The following is an 18,724-nucleotide window of genomic DNA, read 5'->3' as shown; positions in this document are numbered from 1 at the left end:
TCGTAGCGGTGTATATAGACAATTTATATTTTCCCATGATTTATCATTCGCGCTGAAACACTTGCCACTCTTGTTTCGTCCAACACGTTTATACTGCTTTACGAGATTTGCTAAACGCTCTTTCGATATGAAAACAATGTCTGGTTGGGAGCAAGCCGCATCTCTTTCCTCATCATTTTTAATGATTGCTTCGTTGATCTTGTTGGTCCGCAGCGTCCTCTATTTGGTTTATGAAAAATTCATGTTATTCGGCTTCAGACTTTCCAATGTATTCTCAGGGGCTATAATAATTCGATTAATCGTTGAATTGATGCGTCCAGGAAGTGACATTTCAATTTCTTTGTACGATCGCTGCACAAGGTCTCAGGCATAACGTTGGTCGCCAAAATTCAAGATCTTAAAAAAAATTATTCAATACTCTTACTAGTCCATTTGACAGCCTCAATTGAAAATGTGATTCATTCGCTATTGAATAGAGAATTTTTAATTCCAATCGCCTTTTTTTTATGCAGTTGAATTATTCGGAGAATTTATCTGCAGAGGTTTATCTTCGAATCGAGGCGAAATAGAGACGTTTGATCCTGCGAGACAATATTTTGCAAAAATGATGACTAAAATACGTCGGCCACAATCGTAACTTATTCGTAGATTTTGATAACGTTACGACGTGACCTAAATAAGAAAACGATGCGTTAATGAAATATTTTGCGACTTTAATAGATGTGTACAAGAAGGAAATGTCAATAACAAAAACAATTGCGTGTATTTTTCCGTAGATTCAGACCAGATCAAGACCTCGTTTGGTGGATCCGACGAGCTCGAGCTCGCGTTTGTCGCAAAAAGCAGTGCTACGCAACAAATTGCTGAAGAATGCAAAATCGTTCCAGCGCAAACGTTGTCGCCGGGACAACATAACAGCTGCGATTGAGAGCGTCGTGAAGAAGAGCGAGAGGAACGAGCAGCCGGATGACGAGAGCGAGGACGATTATATGAAGGAGGAGGAGGAGGAGGAGGAGGATCCAGAAGCTGAGGAAAGAGAGGAGGAAGAAGATGAAGAAGAGGAGGAGGAGGACGACGACGAGGAAGAGGAGGATGAAACGGAAGACGATTCGGGTCTGTTCAAGGAGTCCCGTAAATTCGAGAGCCCCAAATCCCGTGGTGAAACGTCGAAATTGCGATGGAATCTCGAATCGAGTAATCGTTCGACGAAGATTGTGCGTGGAGTACGAGTAGTGAGTAAAAAGAGGAACGTAAAATCGAACAATTTGCACAGCAACGTTGTAACCAAATCCCGCGTATTGAGTAACAAGCGTGCTGTTAAATTATCTGACGTGCAGAATATAAGATGCAGAAAAAATTCTCTCAAGAGTCATAATAAAAGCGCAGCCTTGAACGTCGCATTGGAAAATGCTGAGGAAACGTCGCCCCCCTCGGATTCCTCGTCACCGAGTCACTCGGCCATATTGAGACGTAAAAAACATGTTGATCCCGTGTTTTCGTTGAACGCTTCGTTGAGAGCTCGCTCTCAATTGAGAACTCACGATGGAAAATTCGCTCGCAAAGAACACAACGCGAAAAGACCCACGAGTGAAGAAAGCCCGCGTGTATCAACGAGAAGAAACAATGTTCACTCCTTGCGTGGCTCCAATATCGAGATCAATGGGGCGAGGAAGAAACTCGCCGAGAGGACGACCACTGACGTGGAAAAATCGTCGATGAATAATTCTTCGAATGAAAGACGCGGTAACAACGTCGCGAGCCGAGAAACAGCGAAAAAACATGCTTCGGAAAATGACGTGTCATCGGGGACTGATCTCCCTTCGTCTCGTGCCTCGAACGAGCCGGCGAGCAAAAAACTCGGCAAGAAAAATACCTCTGACGTGGAAAAAAGTTCAAAAAGTTTTCACTCCGATGAAAAAACTATCAAAGTTACCAGAAAAGGCTCGATGAGAAAAAATACAGGGGAGACAGAAAAAGAGTCGAATTCGAGAGACGAAAAGATCGATGGAGATAAAAACTCGTCCGGTGGAATGAATAACGATCAACTGTCGTCTAACGTTTTGGGAAAATCGAAGAAATCTGGAAATCCTAAAAAAACGTCAGCGGGACAGCAAACGAATAATGTCGAGCTCGATCTTGACGAAGCCATTTCGAAGAATGTTATCGACGTCACGAGCATTAAAAATTCTGTTCAAGACGTCGATCGGGAACGGCGCCCGACTCGTGCACGAAGAAGAAAAATTATGGATGAAAAAGTTTCAAAAGATACGGAATCGCCGCCTCTCGTGCCCGTTGACTCGAACGATGGGAAACCAAAAAATCGTCATTCGTCCAGCAAAGTATTGAACAACGTAGATCAAGTCGATGAAGCTTCTAAGCGAGCCAGTTCCAAAGATTCGAAAGCCCAAGACAGCGAAGAGACCGATGATTTATCTAAAAGGAACGAAAAAATTGAGGTTCAAAGCGCAATCAGAAGAACTGGGAATCACAATTCGATGGAAACGAGAAAAGCGCGACAAGAGCGTCGAGCCGGGTCGCTAGAAGATTTTTCAAAAATGCGCCAAGTTCCCGATGAGGTCAAAAGACTTTTGGGACCCAGCGAAGATCTGTTGTCACAGATTGGTCTCAAAACTCCCGACGAAACGACCAAGTCCCAAACGAAGACACAAAAAACAAAACTCCCCAGTCCAAGGAACAGAGGACTAAAGCGAAATAGTCTCGTCAACACCAAAGAAGAAGCTCCGGATGAATCAGAAAAAATTCCTCTCAGAGTATCACCGCGTAAATTGGACAAGAGGGAGACTAGAAACGTTGAGAACAAAAGAAATGAGGAAAAAATTGAAAATATCGATAACACGAAAATCGAAACGTCGATCACTCTCACCCTTACGGACGACGAATCTAAAAGAGTTGAGAGCAACGTTGGAAAACGCAGAGGTCGAACAAAACCACGTGTCGATAGCGAGAAAATCGAAACGAGCATCGAGTCTAAGAAGGAGGAAAAAAAAGAAAGTGGAGAAGGAGAAGAAACCGCGAAGAATGTTTCAGAATCGATAACGTTGATTGCGGACAATTTTTCTGAAGAATCAATTGAGATTATCATTGATCGAAATCCCGAAGAACCAATCGAAATTTCGATCAATGAAAAGAGTGAAAAATTCATCGAAACTCTCGACAATGATGAAAATTCCAAAGAATTATCGGAACCGTGTGTCGATAAAGTCGCTGTAGAATCGATCGAGAAAGTCTCGGTGCAAAATGATGAAACGTCACTGGAAAAAGTGAATGATGATGAACGCGACGAATCAGTGAAACAAATCTCCGGTGATAAAATAGATCGATCGATCGTCAGCCAGCATCTCGACGAGTCGATTGAATTGGCTATCAAAAAACATTTGGAGGACTCGATCGAGACGACGGTTGTCGATAAGAATCTTGACCAACCGATTGTCAGCGAGGTTGTTGAAATTGACGAAAAAATTATTGGAAAAATCGCCGACAAAAGTTTCGAAGGCTCAGCGCAAATCTCCGATAAAAACATCGGAGAGCTAAAAGCGATTGTCGACAAAAGTCTGGAGCGCAGTGCAGAAACTGCGGATGAAAACTGCGACGAAAAAAGTGTAGCAATCGCGAATAATAATGTGGGAAAGACGGATGAAATAATTGAGGAAAATTTGGAAGAAAAAACCCACGAGTCGGTGGATAAAAATGGAGCAGAAAAAGTTTCCACCGCTTCCATAGAAGACGGCGCGGCCGATGTGGCGTCGCTGAGTTTCGAGCACCTTCAGCAAGAATCGAACAACTCAAACATCGACAGTGGAAAAGAAAATTCATCCGAGACCGCGATAAGCGTGTCGAAGCTTAAAGTCGTTCGACCGAAAAAATGCCGGGGCTCGCGTCGCGATAGAATTGGAAAACGTACACTGAACAACGTGATTGGTATTTTAACGGAGGGTGTAAACATACCTGTCGAAATACAGCAGAGTGTTGTATTAACGGTACAAACGTCGATAGAGACGACATCAGAGACCGGTAGCTCGAGTGATTCCGGTCAAATAACCGGAAGCAACGCGGCTACCTCGGAAGCTTTAAACAACAGTCGGGCAAGCGTGAAACCAAATGAGAGTGGCGACACGGCTTGCAGCTCCAGCCCGAGAGCCGAAGAATGTCAAACTTCTGCGGAAACGGATAATAAACGAGAAAGAGTGCAAATAGAGAGTTCGGAAAAGCGAGAAAAAAGTGATAGAGTCGAAAAACCCGGAGAAAATGCAAAGCTCACGAATCCCGAAAACCCCACCGAGCCACCGGGAATGCTCAGCGGTGAAAATCAAAAAATCTCGTCGGCTCAAACATTTTCGACGATAACTCTCGATCCTGTACAATCGAGCGCGGTCGAACCAGCAAACGACATTATCTTAGATCTTTCGCGTAGGAAGCAAAAAGGCAAAGGCTCTTTTCTCGAGAAAATCGTCTCGAAAATAGCCAAACAAAAAGATGCTTTGCTGGAGAACGACGTCGGCTGCTTGCTCGATAACGCGGCCGATGAACTGACGCACATACTCAGCGAGATCAATCCACCGATCGTCGATCATACGGAAACGTCGGAAACCATTTCCCCTGGAAAACCGGAGCGCGATGACGAAATTGGTAATTCGTCGGAAATAAAAGTTCCTGAATTTACGGAGAACGTTGTCCCAGTTGCCGAGAAAAATGACGTTTTGGTCGAGAGCATCGAAGAAACTTGCAACAAAAGAATTGAGTCCCCGGAGCCGTTGACTGTTGAGACAGCGACAATTTCGCCATCTCCCGAAGAACTTCCATCCCCGTTGACGGGAACCACGTTGTCCGCAAGCGACGATCGCAACTCCGATAAAACCGATTTGAATAGAGCTTCGAAGAAACGATCGCTCGACGCCGCGACACCGACGAAAAATAAACGCAAAACAACCGATGAAAAAGCCACGGAAGAGGACTCCCTCGAGGAGGAGGTTTGTCTCGCCGATATCATCAAATTGATCAATCGAACAAACTCGGAAGACCCGAAACTCGATGAAAAAATTAAAGAAAATATTCACCCGGTAAAGAGAAAAATAGTGGAGGTCGATCGGGAGGAGAGTCCGATCCGCCCGGTGAAATTCACTCTGCCCACGGAGGAAATCCTCGAACCCCGAACGAACGAGACTGAAACGAAGAAACCCAAGCGCGAGAGCACGAGAAAAATTCTGACCGACGATGAATCGAATCTCGAAAACATCGGCAACGACGAGAAAATACCTTTGACCAAATCTCTGGACACTGTAAAATCCCAAAACGAGGTTTTAAATATTCCGAATTCAGAAATGAGCTCGGAGATGAAAGAAAATGTGAAAAAGTTCGATGAAGCATCGACAGAAATGACCGTTCATCAAAAAGCCTCAGTGGAAAAATCAAAAGTACGAGCCGCCCGGAAATGCGCTGCGAAGAAAAAATCATTGGCTGACGAACATTTGAATCTTCCGGAAGATGAAGACGAAACGTTGTCTCGTCCTCGTAACGCGCTCGACAATAGTCCGAGTCCACATGTTTCCGTAGCCACAACAGACTCGAACGCTGAGGAAATCGTGGAAGTCACAAAGTCAACAGAGGAAGACTTCAAAGTCCCGGTTGTTCATGACCTCGTAACCTCGAAAAAACGGATGACGAGAAAACAATTTCTCCTTGACAATTCGCAGACCTTGAACAACAGCCCAGATTCTTCGAAAGCGATTATTTCACTGGAAACTTGTGTAACAACGAACAAAAACGCGGAACCAGAAACGAGTGATGGCGAGAGGGAGAAGGAAATTCTCGATAAAATCGACGTCCTCAAAGAAAAATGTTGCACCGTGGCTGTGGAAAAGAACCAAGTGCCAAAGCCTATCGAAGCTCCCTCGTCCGTGACAACGGAAAAGCTTGAGATTGAAAAATCTTCAAGAAAAAGAAATCACGTTGAGAACGAGAAAGAAGATACGAATGAAGAAATACAAGCTGACAGTTTGACGGAAGATGAAACCGAGAGTGAGAATGGCGGTGGCGAGAGACGGCGGAGTTTAACCAGACGCGCCAAGGAAGCTCCTTTGAGCGAGGACATGACGCAATTTTCCGACGCCAAGTTGCAGCGCAAGTTCGCCGTCGTTCATACGAAATCCGGCAAAATGTTGATCGTTGAGAAGAAAAAAAAATTCACGAAAGAGGCAGCGAAATTTTTTTGCGAAATATGCGCGGCTAGCTTCACACGAAAAAGCTCATTAAAAAAACACAACTCGTCGCAATCGCATATGCTGCAAGTGTCTAAACATTACGAAGACATGGAAAAAACGACTCGTGAGGAAATCGATTCCAGAGAGCAGCCTGAAGAGATGGCAACATCTGCTACCGGACTGGAAACGGATGACGCTCTCGTGACGAATCCCGATAACGTAATAAACACGAACGCGAAAGAAAATGATTCGGGAAACGAAGGACAACATTTGCCAGAATCCGAGGAATCAGTGGCACTCGACGAGAAGGAAAACCACGCGGAGGAGAATGGAGTTTCGCTCGAGCAGAAATGCGACAGTACGCTTCCTCTCGCAGACGAGCCCGAAATAGGAGTTTCCGAAATGCAGGAATCTCAGAATCTCATAATTTCGACCGACCAAACGGACGATTTCGGTGAGAAAAAATTGGACGTTGAAGACTTCGAGGATGAGCTGTTGGACGAGGAGATCTGTAAAATAACTGAAAACATGACGCATGACGAGTATGTGCTCACCGACCACGTGAGTCCCGTCGTGCCCGAGGCTTCCTCAACGCCGGTTGACAATATTTCCACTCAACCACCAGATACTCCGGATTCCATTAAAAAAATCAACGTGAAAAACGTTGGTGGATCGAGAGACGAAGAACTGAAGATTAATTTGGCTGATGAGCATTTGAGTCTCGATTCACCGGAAAACAATAAAGTTTTAACAACGATGAAGATCTCGAGTCCGCTTGAAGACACCACGAAAAAAGTATCGGAGGGTTCAGCGGAGTCTCTTGGGATCAGCGAAACGCAAAATCTACCAATCGGCAAAAGCATCGAAGAAAAATCGGTTTCCGAGATTCCGGAAGAGATGGATCTCAAAGTGGCGCCGATTGTATTCAACGAGGGCTCGTTATCCATTGAAAAAACCACGAAATCAAAGAGAAAGAGCAAGCGGAACGCGGGAAAAGGAGGAAACACTAATTTTGTGGAAAACACCATTTTCCCAGTGGAATTTGACAATAACGACGATTCAGACGAGACGGAAAAATTAGAGGGTTCGAAAAAGAATACGATTTCTGAAGAATCCGTCGTTGTAAGCTCAACATCAAAACGAGTCGAAATGAAAATTCCAGAAACTTCAGAATCAAACAGTTTTTCGACGAAGGACGAATTTAATCAACTTGCCAAAATCAAAACGCCGGTAGTGCTCGATTTCTCAAACATCACCGAGAAAATACAGTCCCAGGCAACGATTATGGCGAAGGAAATTCACTGCAACACCGAGTTCGACAGTGACGAGGACACTTTGGATACGAACATGTCGGATGATATAAGAAAGATTTTGGACGACCCAGAACTGGATACGGACAACAAATTAAACGAAAGAGAAAATACGAGCTCGGGGAAGCTTAAAAAACTGGAGACACAATCGGCCGCTGCGACGATCGACGAAACGCGCAAAGATTCTGAGGTCGCCAAAGCGAAGAAAAACAAGCAAAAAGTGAAGTCTGAAGATTTCACGAAAAAGGAAAAAGCGACGAAAAAATCACCGCGCAGTAAGAATGCAAGCAAAGATCTTGTTAGTAGAAGATCGAAAATTTCGAAAGCTCGAAAAAGTGCAAATTCCTCAAAAACGAAGATCGATGATACGAGCGAGAGCGAATATGACGAAGAGAACGACATTATAGAATCGCAGAACAAAAATAAAATCGTCAAATGTGTTTTCGGTCGTGTTTTCGGCGGTGAGAAGATCGATAAGGTGAAAGAAGTGTTGGACGACTGGGTCTCAAGATCGGAAGGCGATTCTCACGACGAAACGCAGGGGAGCGTTGCTCCAAAGTTAGTAAACTCGGGTGAAAACATTCCGTCGACGATTGCAGCATCTTCGGAGTCAAAGAAAAAAAGAGAAGAGAAGGAAAAGTCGATTTATCCGAATTCTCAAAATAGCTCGCTCTCAGAAACGCCGAGTCCAGAGCGAGGACGAGCCAAAAAGCGTGGCCGTTCGAGAAATAATGACGCAACATCTGGTGCGGAAAACACGGAGAAAGATGATTCGAAGGGCGAGCCAACATCGAGATCGAAGGGTGGAATCGTCGAGCGAAGGAAAAATGTGAATCGGAAGAGCATGAGCAATTTAAGCACCGAGCCATCTTCCGATGAGCTTGGCGCCAGCTCGAGATGTCGACAGAGCAAGAAGAGAGCGGAGGAACGTATATCGAGGGCCTTCGAAGATGAGTCGTCCATCGTCTTCGACGAGGTTGATTTGTTGAGGCAAATAGATGCTTCGATCGCGACGAGTAATTCGCGTAATTTCAAAGAGTCTCGTGAAGATTCGAAAATCGGTACGGAGAAACCGACGATAGTTAACAAGATAGAAAAGCGTGTTCCAGGTGACGGTGCGAGAGATGCGAACGAGTCTGGCATAACTCACAGTGAAAACAAGATTGAATCATCTTCGAAGGATGCGCTGAAATCAAAAAGAGACCGCTCGATTTCACCGATCGAAGATCGTCAGAAAAGAGAATTACCAGCCAAAGAGACGAAGGAGTTTTCGTCCGAAGTCGTCGGAGCTAACAAAGGCGGAGATGACGGGGACGAAGATGAGGAGGAAGAAGAAGAAGAGGACGAAGATGGAATAGCACTGGGTCGGATGTCGCCTCTCTACGTATGTAATTCGCCCGATAGTTCAATTGGAAGTTCGTCAAGCAGCGAAGACGAGGAGCGAGACGATAAGGAAAAAGATGGACTTTGTGCGGGTCAATTTAGCGACGACAAGATCATTCACGCGTCACCAGTTTCGGTTACGTCGATGCATGACGAACGCAAAGAAGCCTCGTCAAGAGGCATCAACGACGAGATCGAAGACAACGCCCTCGACGTCCCCCGTCCGGATCATCCTAATTCACCGAGCCACAAATCACGACAGGGCAAAGTTTTGAACTTCGACGAGGAACTCTTCGTCGAGTGTTGTTCCCGGCTCAAGGCTACCACCGAGAACGAGCTTCGGGGAACGAAGAAAATAAAACTCGATCACAACGAGTCTTACGAAGGAAACGAACAGCGGGAACAGGGATTCAGGGGTGGTCGAGACCGATGGAGGGACGTCGAGAGTCAAAATAGCCTCGGCAGCCTCCTCGAATCCGTCAATCAAGTTAGTACACATTGTTGTTTCAACTCTCTGGATAACCATGCAAAAAATCAGGATGAAAAAATAATAGGCCAAGTCCCAGAACCATAAATCACGACCCATTCGACGATTTTCATGTAGTCGTAACAAGCCGTACGTACCAGCAAAAAACGATTGTATCAGAATAGTAATCCGAGCTACGAGTACAGATTTCATCGCGCATGAGCCTTCGGTTCATGAAGTTTTTCAATCAAACGATTACGAGTGTGAAAAGCACCATAAATTGATAAATCGATGCGTATATGCAGCAACTTACGCCCGGCGTAATTCACCGTTTCGCACTTGTTGCATTCATTGTTTTTGGCATGTCTGTTCCAAAAGTGTGATTCGAGATTCAGCATCAGCCGGACGAAATTGCATTGCGTATCACACGGATGACACTCGAGTTGACGTTTCGTGTCGCATAATTTCATTCTGTTCGTGTTCCTCGCACACGAGCTCTAAATATAGGACCATAAACTGAGTTGAAAGAGTTCCTTCCCTTGCTCAACGCGCTAAAGCGTTAAACAGAGTTTTCACCAGGGGTGCAGGAAACTCTCATTTTTCCTGATTAGTACGGGAGAGTAAGAATGGTTGATAAACCTGTCACATTTCGGAGACCTGTACACTCGTCGAAAATCCCGTTCCTTAACTGCAGTCAGAATTGGCAGAAAAATATCAACTCAAAATCGTGATTCGTGCAATAAAATTTTGTGAAGACTTATTTAAACTTGACGCAGCCTCAATTCAAAACAGCATTCGCGCAAAATAGATACACTTTACCACAATAAACGACGAAATTCCAACGCAGTATCAATTGAGCTGCTCTATTTGACTTGCAAATAAGATTACCAAAATATTTATCGATCCAGTGGATATAAAGGAGAGTCTCTGTCGTTTCAAAATCATTTATAAACTTTGTGCTGTATATTCCGAGAAGTCTGATTCATGCTTTTTCATTGACCAGGAAGCATTGGTCGGAACTGAGGTACCAAAATGTGCTTCATGTATCGATTGAAACGTAGGTCAAATCCAGGTCACTTACGTGTGACACTTTTTGGTTGTTATTCTCGCTGGTGAATTCGCTGCATATGTTACGAATATTTCTGGCCTTTAATGCGAGCGCGAAGACGTAAAAAATGCGTATTGCTGGGAAATTCGTGGGTTCGTCTAGTGCAATCGATTTTGCGGTCCGTTGCGACATCAACCCTCCGTCTAAACCTCCGGCCACTGCGACCGTGTTCTCAGTATTTTAAATGCTTTTGTACCCTCTTTCAGCTCACCCCACGTAACGAATGCAGCGAGATGGAATCCGTCGCTAAATGAAATTCCATTTTCGAGGCGTTTACTGTACACTTCTTTGAAAACGATTCATGAACGATATTCACTCCGCGACAAGCCGTGATAATGGTTCTTTTAAAATACAGTTTTTTCCAATTTGTGCAACAGCTGCAGCTGTTGCTGATTCTTTGTAATATCAAATTACATTTTCATAAAATAGAGTATCTTTTTATTTTAGTATTGAAAATAAGAAGTAGCAAAATGTATGTATTTTTAACACTGTTTTGAAATGTCTTAAAAAAATAATCGATCGACTAAAACCATGAATTGGTTGGATTAAAAGATGGAAAACAACGTGACGATTAATCAGATTTCGTTCAGACTTACAACGGCCGGAAAAACTTTTCAATTTTATTTTGTTCAACATGAATTATTTGATTGGTTCATTTAACTTGGATTACTTTGTTTGTTTTTCACAGCTTTTGGGCGAAGAATTGTACAGTGGTAATCGTGCGAATGATTACGTAAAACGAGGAAGAAACCACGGAAGTGAAAGATCAAGTCGTACCGTGAGTCCTGACATTGACACAAACCGTCAAGAAAATTTGGCCTACGAGGACAGCCTGGATGTTGCCTTTGAGCACAACAACAAATTACGTGTCAAAATACAGCAACGCATGAAAGAGAGTGAAAACTTGTTGGCTAGTACGTTCGGCCAAAAAGCTGGTGGTGCGAACTTGCATCGTCATCACCATCATCACCACCACCACCACCATCATCATCATCGCACTTCGAATCATCAGCGTCATCATGACAGTTCCCACAATCACAGACGTGAAAATCGACAGACTAACGAGAATCCTCACAACGACGAAAATTATGACGATCGAAGCACCGAAAAGACTATTCAGCAGCCTGGTAAACCTGTGGATATCAATTGTCCTGGCTTCAGGAGCAAAAATCCAGCTCTCGGAGGCCTCATTGATAATTTACTTCACAGCAACGGAAAACACGATCACAAGTGAGTTTCATCAAACATGTACTATTCATCTCTTCCACGGCGAAGTTATATTTTTATAACTGAACTGTAATCACGTATAATTCAAAAAATATTTATGTTCATGTTGAAACGATACGATACATTACTGTCTACGTTAGTAACCATTTTCTCTTGATATCGGTGTTCAAATTTACGAGGAACAACGTTTATCTTTGTAGCTATAGAAGGTTTTTATTATAACGAATAATATTTGTGAAATTACTGTTTGCTTTCTCTACAAAAATAGTGCAGAATACCGAATTACGCGTGTATTTTATTATTTTCACTCATCGTTGAATAAGTAAACTTGAAAAACTTGAAACAATTCAACAAAGCTTCTGTGCAGCGGCGTTCGAGAGATTTCGCGATTATTATCCTTTTATTTCATTTTCAATATTCGATTTTCCCTTGGCTGCTTTCAAGCCCCCATCGCTTCTTTGAAGTTGCAAAGAAAGAAGCAACTCGTGAATTTCCTCAAACCGTATAATTACATTTATATTTGCGGATCGATCATTTGTTTAAGCAAATAGTCAAGTGGTTTAGTTCACAAGTTGTAATCCATATTTTTGTTTCAATCTTAGCTTCGATTACAAAAACTCGTATAATAAACTCAAGTATAAACGAGGCTGAGTTGAGTGAACTTGAATGTTTGCTCGATTGATGAACTAAGTTTGAAAAAGAGGAAAGGGAAAGACAGAAGAGAAAAAAGCGAAGCTTACAACCACGAACCAGTGGTTATTACGTCGAATGGTTACTCTCGGCTCCCTATAACGGTGCTTGCCGGTCCGTATTGATCCCATTCCTTTGCACCACCCATTCACGACGGCTCCTTCGCAGAACTCTGCTTCGTGCATCATGTGAACCACACGAGCTTAACTGACAGTCACCTAGCATCAATTTAATACTAACCTCGTTCCTTATTTACTCAATGAGAGTATTATCGATAGCCGACCCGGGCAATCAATTATTCGAGATTGAATTCCCTCTCTCTCTCTCTTTGTCATTATATACTTTCCGGTTTGAGATAAAAATAGATTGAAAAGTTGATCTTATCATTTTTATTCTCAAACTTTTCCAAAGTATTGCACTGCGCATCTCACTGAACGATGCACTGAAAAATAAATATCAAACTGTTATGTTCCTTATTCAACGAAAAATATAATAAAACGCTTTCAATTTTCATTAGTTTTGGTAAAAGATTGTAATGTAACTTCTCAATCGAAGTTCCAACAGAAAATTAACGTTGCAAAACTCAATAGCCCTTGCTCATTGATTCTCAATAAATTACACCTCTTCTCAGTGTTGTCAAAAATAATATTTTCAAAGTATTGCGAACGCTCGTTCAAAATTGCCGTTTCATTCAATGTCAAAATCAGATAAAATTCCCTCGAATTTTTTATTCTCGTAAGAAGTCACGAAGGGTCACACAAAACAGGGAAAGGGTCGAAAAATCCCTCTCAGCGATTCAACAAAAAACGAGTATTTTTTTCGCATATTCGTGTATGAGGATAAAATTGAGTAAATCATGAGTAAATCACGAGAAAGATCCAAACCGGAATTTACTCCAGGAATTCATTATAAAGCATGTACGAGAGATGTAATATGTAGTAAAATTGTGTATCTGTTCGCTATCCTATTTACTTCGTCCAGCCGTCGCTCCATTTTCTTTCCCTCCGTTGGCCCATCCATCCGAGTATGTTTTTTTTCGACATAACTGTTCAGGATCACTAATACAGAGTGTTCGATGAAAGTATACATAAAGCAACACTTTCCGACTTATTCAAATTACAGTCTGCAAATGGATTCAAAAAATATGATTTTTTTTTTTTTTTACTGTAAAATTATGCTTTTCTCGTCAATTTAAAGTATAATGATTTGAAGCAAGGGCCGCGGTAATGGCTTCATGCCAAGTATTAAAAAAAATCTGACGCATATTCGAGGCTTCCATACTTCAATATTCAAGTGTACGAATTTTTGTGAAAATCTGATGAAAATAGAGAAAATTGTTGAAATTTGTACGCACCTGATACAATACCAGTTAAACCATTGAAAATTGTTTTTTTTGCGGTTGTATGAGAAATAGACTGTAAAGTAAAAAAAAAAGGAAAAAAAAATGAGGAGAATTAATCAAATATTTTTAGCAGTTAGCAAAATGATGGGACTTGTAAATATTCGAAATGATTTGTTCACAGTGGGTCAACACCGATGAACGTGTTGGCAGAGCTCGCGTGTGCCCGAGTGCCAACGTCCACGTTGCCAGAGTTGCATTCACCGTCGCGCGACAAATCCATGAAATCGCCATCTCGAATGCGGGACTCGAGTTCAGAAGACCGTCAAACGAGTGCCAAAGAAGCGACATCGAAAAAGCCACGAAATCCCATTAGAGAATTATTCGAAAGGAAGAAAGAGATAAATGAGAGAAAACATCAGGAACGAGTCGACAATGATGTTACGTTAAGAGAACTCAACATACAGAGGTTGAAAAAATCGAAGAAACCGAAAAAACAGCAGCAGCAGCAGCAGCATCAACAAGATTTTCCACTGATAAGGAAAAGCCAGCTGGGTGGCATGGTAGAGAGGAAGAAGCGTCGCGATGATAAAAAAATATTTGCCAGCAACATCGTCCAAGAAAGGATAAAAGATATTTATGATTTTGACGATGACGAAAGCCAACAGGAGCCGACGAGCACCGTTATGTCGTATAGGAATAAACATGAAAAAAATCACGAGACGAACATCGGGACGGACCTCGATATGGCGGATCTGATGACAAAGACGATCGGAGATACTCTGAAAAATGGGAAAAAGAGTGACGCTCTGGGAGGAAAGCTGGAGTCTATGATCGATCGAAAGTTCCAGGAGATTGAGTCGTTCCCGCCAAAAACCAAGGGCGCCTTAAAATCTTTCCAAGTCGAGGAAAAGCACCGACACCGGGAAGTTGGAAAACTCGAAGATGTGGAAGAGGAACTGGATGAGAAAGAAGGCAAAAGTACTCAGAAACGAACGATTACCGGTCCAATGGACGAGTATGTTGAGCGCAAGAAAACTTCGCGAAAATTGTCCGAGCAAGCGTCAAGCAAACACGGTAAATCGAAGAAGAAAAGTAAAAGTGGAAAGAAAAAATCACGTAACGCCTGGTACGAAAACGATAGTTCTGATGAATTTGTTACTGCGGCTAAAGCTGAGGACGTAGGAGTTGGCACGACGAAGAGCCAAAGAACTTGCTCGAAGGGTAAACAAAATCTATTCGCCGAACTGTCGACCTCTTCCGAGAGCGATTACGACGATGTGAATGATGATTACGAGCCCAAAAGACGCATTTCTCGCAAAACGAAGAGCATAATTGGTGAGTCAAATTGTGAAGAATTTAAAGTTGGTACGATTAGCCCTGTAGCCGATGACACGTATCCGGAGAATCGAGAGAACGAATCTGTTGTCGACTGGATCCACAAGAGTACGAAAACCGATGGTAACAACGAGCCCGAGCACAAAAAATCAGAATCTGAAATGTCCGATCATCCATTGATTATTGACGAGAGAAAGAACGAGACCGATGAAGCGAGGAACAGCGACGACGATATGGAAACGCGTTACGTTCCGGCTTTTGAACTAGACGATCTTTACCGCGAAGATACCACCGACGAGACCGATGAAGACAAAGACGAATACGAAAACAAGAAAGACACGGGCAACGATGCTGCAGCCATTTCCGGCGAGGGAATTTCTGGAAACAAAGCGAACGAAACTTACGATGACGAAGAAGAGCTCATTCCGCTCGAAGAGGCATTGGATTTGTTGGATAATAATGAAGATCTGTCGGCAATACCTGAAAGAGCAAGGGATGTCTCAAGATGCGAGGAAACATTGGAAAAACCGATGGAATCGAAGAACACATTTAACGAGGACGAAGCCATCGGGGAAAAATTGAGTGATGACAACGTGGAAAGTTACTGCAAGGCTTCGAACAATGGAGAGCTCGACGAGGAGTCCGAACTACCGGAAAAGTTGTCGAGCAATGTAAAACCCCAGAAAGAATCGGACAATCTACCACTCCATGTTTTCCTCAGTCGCAAGGTACAAGAGTCGAAGAAAAGAAAACAACAACAAGCAAAAAAATTACAGGAGGAACAGGAGCGAATATTGATGGATTTCCAACCAACCAGGAGACAGAGGAAATGTGCGATCGGCAAGCAAGGCTTACTCGCAGAAATCAGCAGCTCCGATGACGAGTCTTACACGAGAGAAACTTGCAGACGTGCATCCCTGCCGAGTGATAAAGAGGATAGTGAGAAACACTCGAGAAAACCCAAAAGAGAATCGAAGGAAAAAAGGAAAGAGCGTTACATGGAAAAAAAGCACGAACAAATAATAGCAAAAGAACAAAAAGCTATCGAGGAAGAAATTTTGCGTGAACTCGAGAAGACCAAAGGTAATAGCGGTAAGAGTGATACCGAGTCTGGAAAGAGCGAAAAGAATTTCAAAGACGATTCGATTATAACGGACAAGTCCGAAGCTGAGGAAACCGAAGCGGTGAGGAGTGCTGGGAAGAAAAAACGTCAGAAAAAATGTCGAAAGTCTGGAACTTTAGAGACTCCGAAGAAGATTGTGGATCGACAGGACCAAGAAATAACAAGGAAAGAAGAGCCGAATAGGGTTCCGTTCGATAAACAATGCAAGAGTAACGAGAATACCGACTCAAAGGAACAAGATTCTCCATCGAGGCAGAAAAAACAGTCGAGATCTGGTCAGAAACACAAGAAATCCAATAAAATTACGGAAATAAAAATTTCAAACGTAAATCGTAAGAGTAAAATGTCGAATGGAGACAAAACCAATAAACAATCGAAAATAACGTTGACGCCGAGCAAAGATCTCAAAGAGCGTAGATCTTCGTGCGGTAAACGTGATTCAGATGACGAAGAGCTACGAACAACGAGATGCTGGAACAAAGTAGACGAAGGGGTTGGTGTCGCGATAGGACGAAGGAAGAGAGCAGCTGCCAATCAGTTATATTACTGGTCGAGTTCGAGCGACGACGACGAAATTGCACCACCACCGGTGCCCGTCGTCGAGGAGGAAGACGATCGACAGGAACAGCATGGTTGGATAGTCGGAGATTCTCACAAACGTATGATAACTATGCTTGCCATGGAGAAACAACTGAAAGAAAAACGACGTCGTAGCGAGGACGAATTCGAGTCGGGTAAAGGGAAGAACAAGAAGCACAGAAACAGCACCTCTTGATACGTGTTTCACGATTAAGAAATAATATTTGATTCTTCCTTGGCGAATTATAGACGTCGTTATTGAAAAAAAAAATCAAGAGGCATAAAGTTCTAAAAATATTTGATACTAGAGAGCCTAAACAAAAGAGGGCGCTCCGAAAAATTTAGCTCCGTAGCATTTTGATGATATTAGAATTAATGATTTTATTTCATTATAGAATTTGTACAGTTTATCGTACCTCTTTAGTCAAATTGTCTTTCGGATTTTCATGTACATTGACCGATTGAGTGGCCCGACAAATGTGGGAACACACGTTGTCACTTCCGTAATTCAAGACGAAAACAGCATTAGCGCAAATCTATTATATATCATTGAGCAAATACTGTAATTGGTTCAAGTGCATCGGTCAACGTTGCAGTGTAAGGGATAACGAAATGATTTAGAACAATTGTACGACGTATAAGAAAAAGGGGGGGGGGGGGGAATTCTCAATTTATCGTTGTGACCAAGGAATTCAACAAAAAAAATGGACTTTTAGACAATACAGAGGAATTCCTAAGAGTTTCAATTAAGCTATAGATTTAGATGAGTGGAAGAGATAATTGTGAATGAAGTAAACAATACCGAGAATAGTCTTTGAATGAAGAATATTCTAAAAGTGGTGAAAATTGACTGTTCCGGGCACTCTCATGGAACGCTGCTTCTCCCCAATTCTCAACATATCGCAGTATGAAAATGGTAATGCAACAAAATTGTTCGTCTACACGAAATCACATATATACACAAACGCATAATACAAAAGGAACGGAAAACAGATGAAAAAAAGTTAATTAGAGCCCCTAGCGTCTTGGAGAGAATAAGAAACAAAACTGATGTTCGCTTGAAGTATAATTTTCCTTTGAATCTTTACGAGACTTCGAGCGTCTAAGATTGCATTCAATTTTCTTCAGATCTCGGTAAGAGACGATGATAAAGCACCATGAGAAAATGCTTATTAATTTTCAATGGAATTCTAACGAGATATATAAATATATATACATACAGATATATACATAGGTATATACACTTACACATATATGAAAGAGTAAATTGAGATTTTCGGTTTTTTTTTCGTCAACCTACTGGTGCACGGTAGCTTAAAATGCAAGATTTCATATATTGAATATACGGGAGTAAAATATGCGAAGTAAAGCAAAAGTAATGATGATAATACATAAATACGTTATATATGTATACCTTAAGATGGATGATAATAGACTCTATTGTAAAAGTACTGCCATAATCATACATGATCATGCAAAAGCCTACGAGAATAGTTGATATATCGCTGTAAAGTTATAATGTTAGCACAAAATAAAAAGTAACTAGGTACATCCAATGTAAATAGAGCATATTTTCAATGTGTCTGGAAAAGTATGTTTTGTAATATATATGCATTGCGAATGAAGAATAAAGAATCATATGAAATAAATATGAGGCCATAACGTTAATAGTCCTACAATTGTTTGCAGAACGAATGTTCATAAAACTACTATAATTATTATGACGCGTAAATTACACTAAAAAGTTGAATACTATGGATGAAATAAATAGTTTACCTGATCGAGTAATTTTGTAGTTTTTAATTGGTAGTAGTTAAAATGATTGTATTTTTGTTCTAGCTCCATGTATTCATATATTCTCCAGTCACTGTAACGATTGGAGAACTCTTCAAAACTCTTCAATGGTGTGAGGAACGAGTTTTTGAGGTGTCAATTTGTTCAGG

At 42.1% G+C, this 18,724-nt stretch overlaps 1 protein-coding gene across 2 annotated transcripts in view; it reads left to right on the top strand.

Moving 5' to 3' along the window:
* The window catches only part of LOC122405580 (uncharacterized), a 74,156-nt gene extending 55,726 nt beyond the window's left edge, over positions 1 to 18,430 (top strand). For both annotated transcript variants that reach the window (XM_043410453.1, XM_043410452.1), the window contains 3 exons: positions 777 to 9,398; positions 11,174 to 11,715; positions 13,926 to 18,430. In XM_043410453.1, the coding sequence (XP_043266388.1) occupies positions 777 to 9,398; positions 11,174 to 11,715; positions 13,926 to 16,977 (12,216 nt within the window). In that variant the 3' untranslated portion in view covers positions 16,978 to 18,430. The remainder of the gene's footprint in view (positions 1 to 776; positions 9,399 to 11,173; positions 11,716 to 13,925) is intronic.
* Positions 18,431 to 18,724: the final 294 nt, after the last annotated feature.

The sequence above is a fragment of the Venturia canescens genome, chromosome 1, assembly GCF_019457755.1.
Source record: "Venturia canescens isolate UGA chromosome 1, ASM1945775v1, whole genome shotgun sequence".
NCBI classification, from domain to species: domain Eukaryota; kingdom Metazoa; phylum Arthropoda; class Insecta; order Hymenoptera; family Ichneumonidae; genus Venturia; species Venturia canescens.
This window is presented reverse-complemented; position numbering and strand designations above follow the sequence as displayed.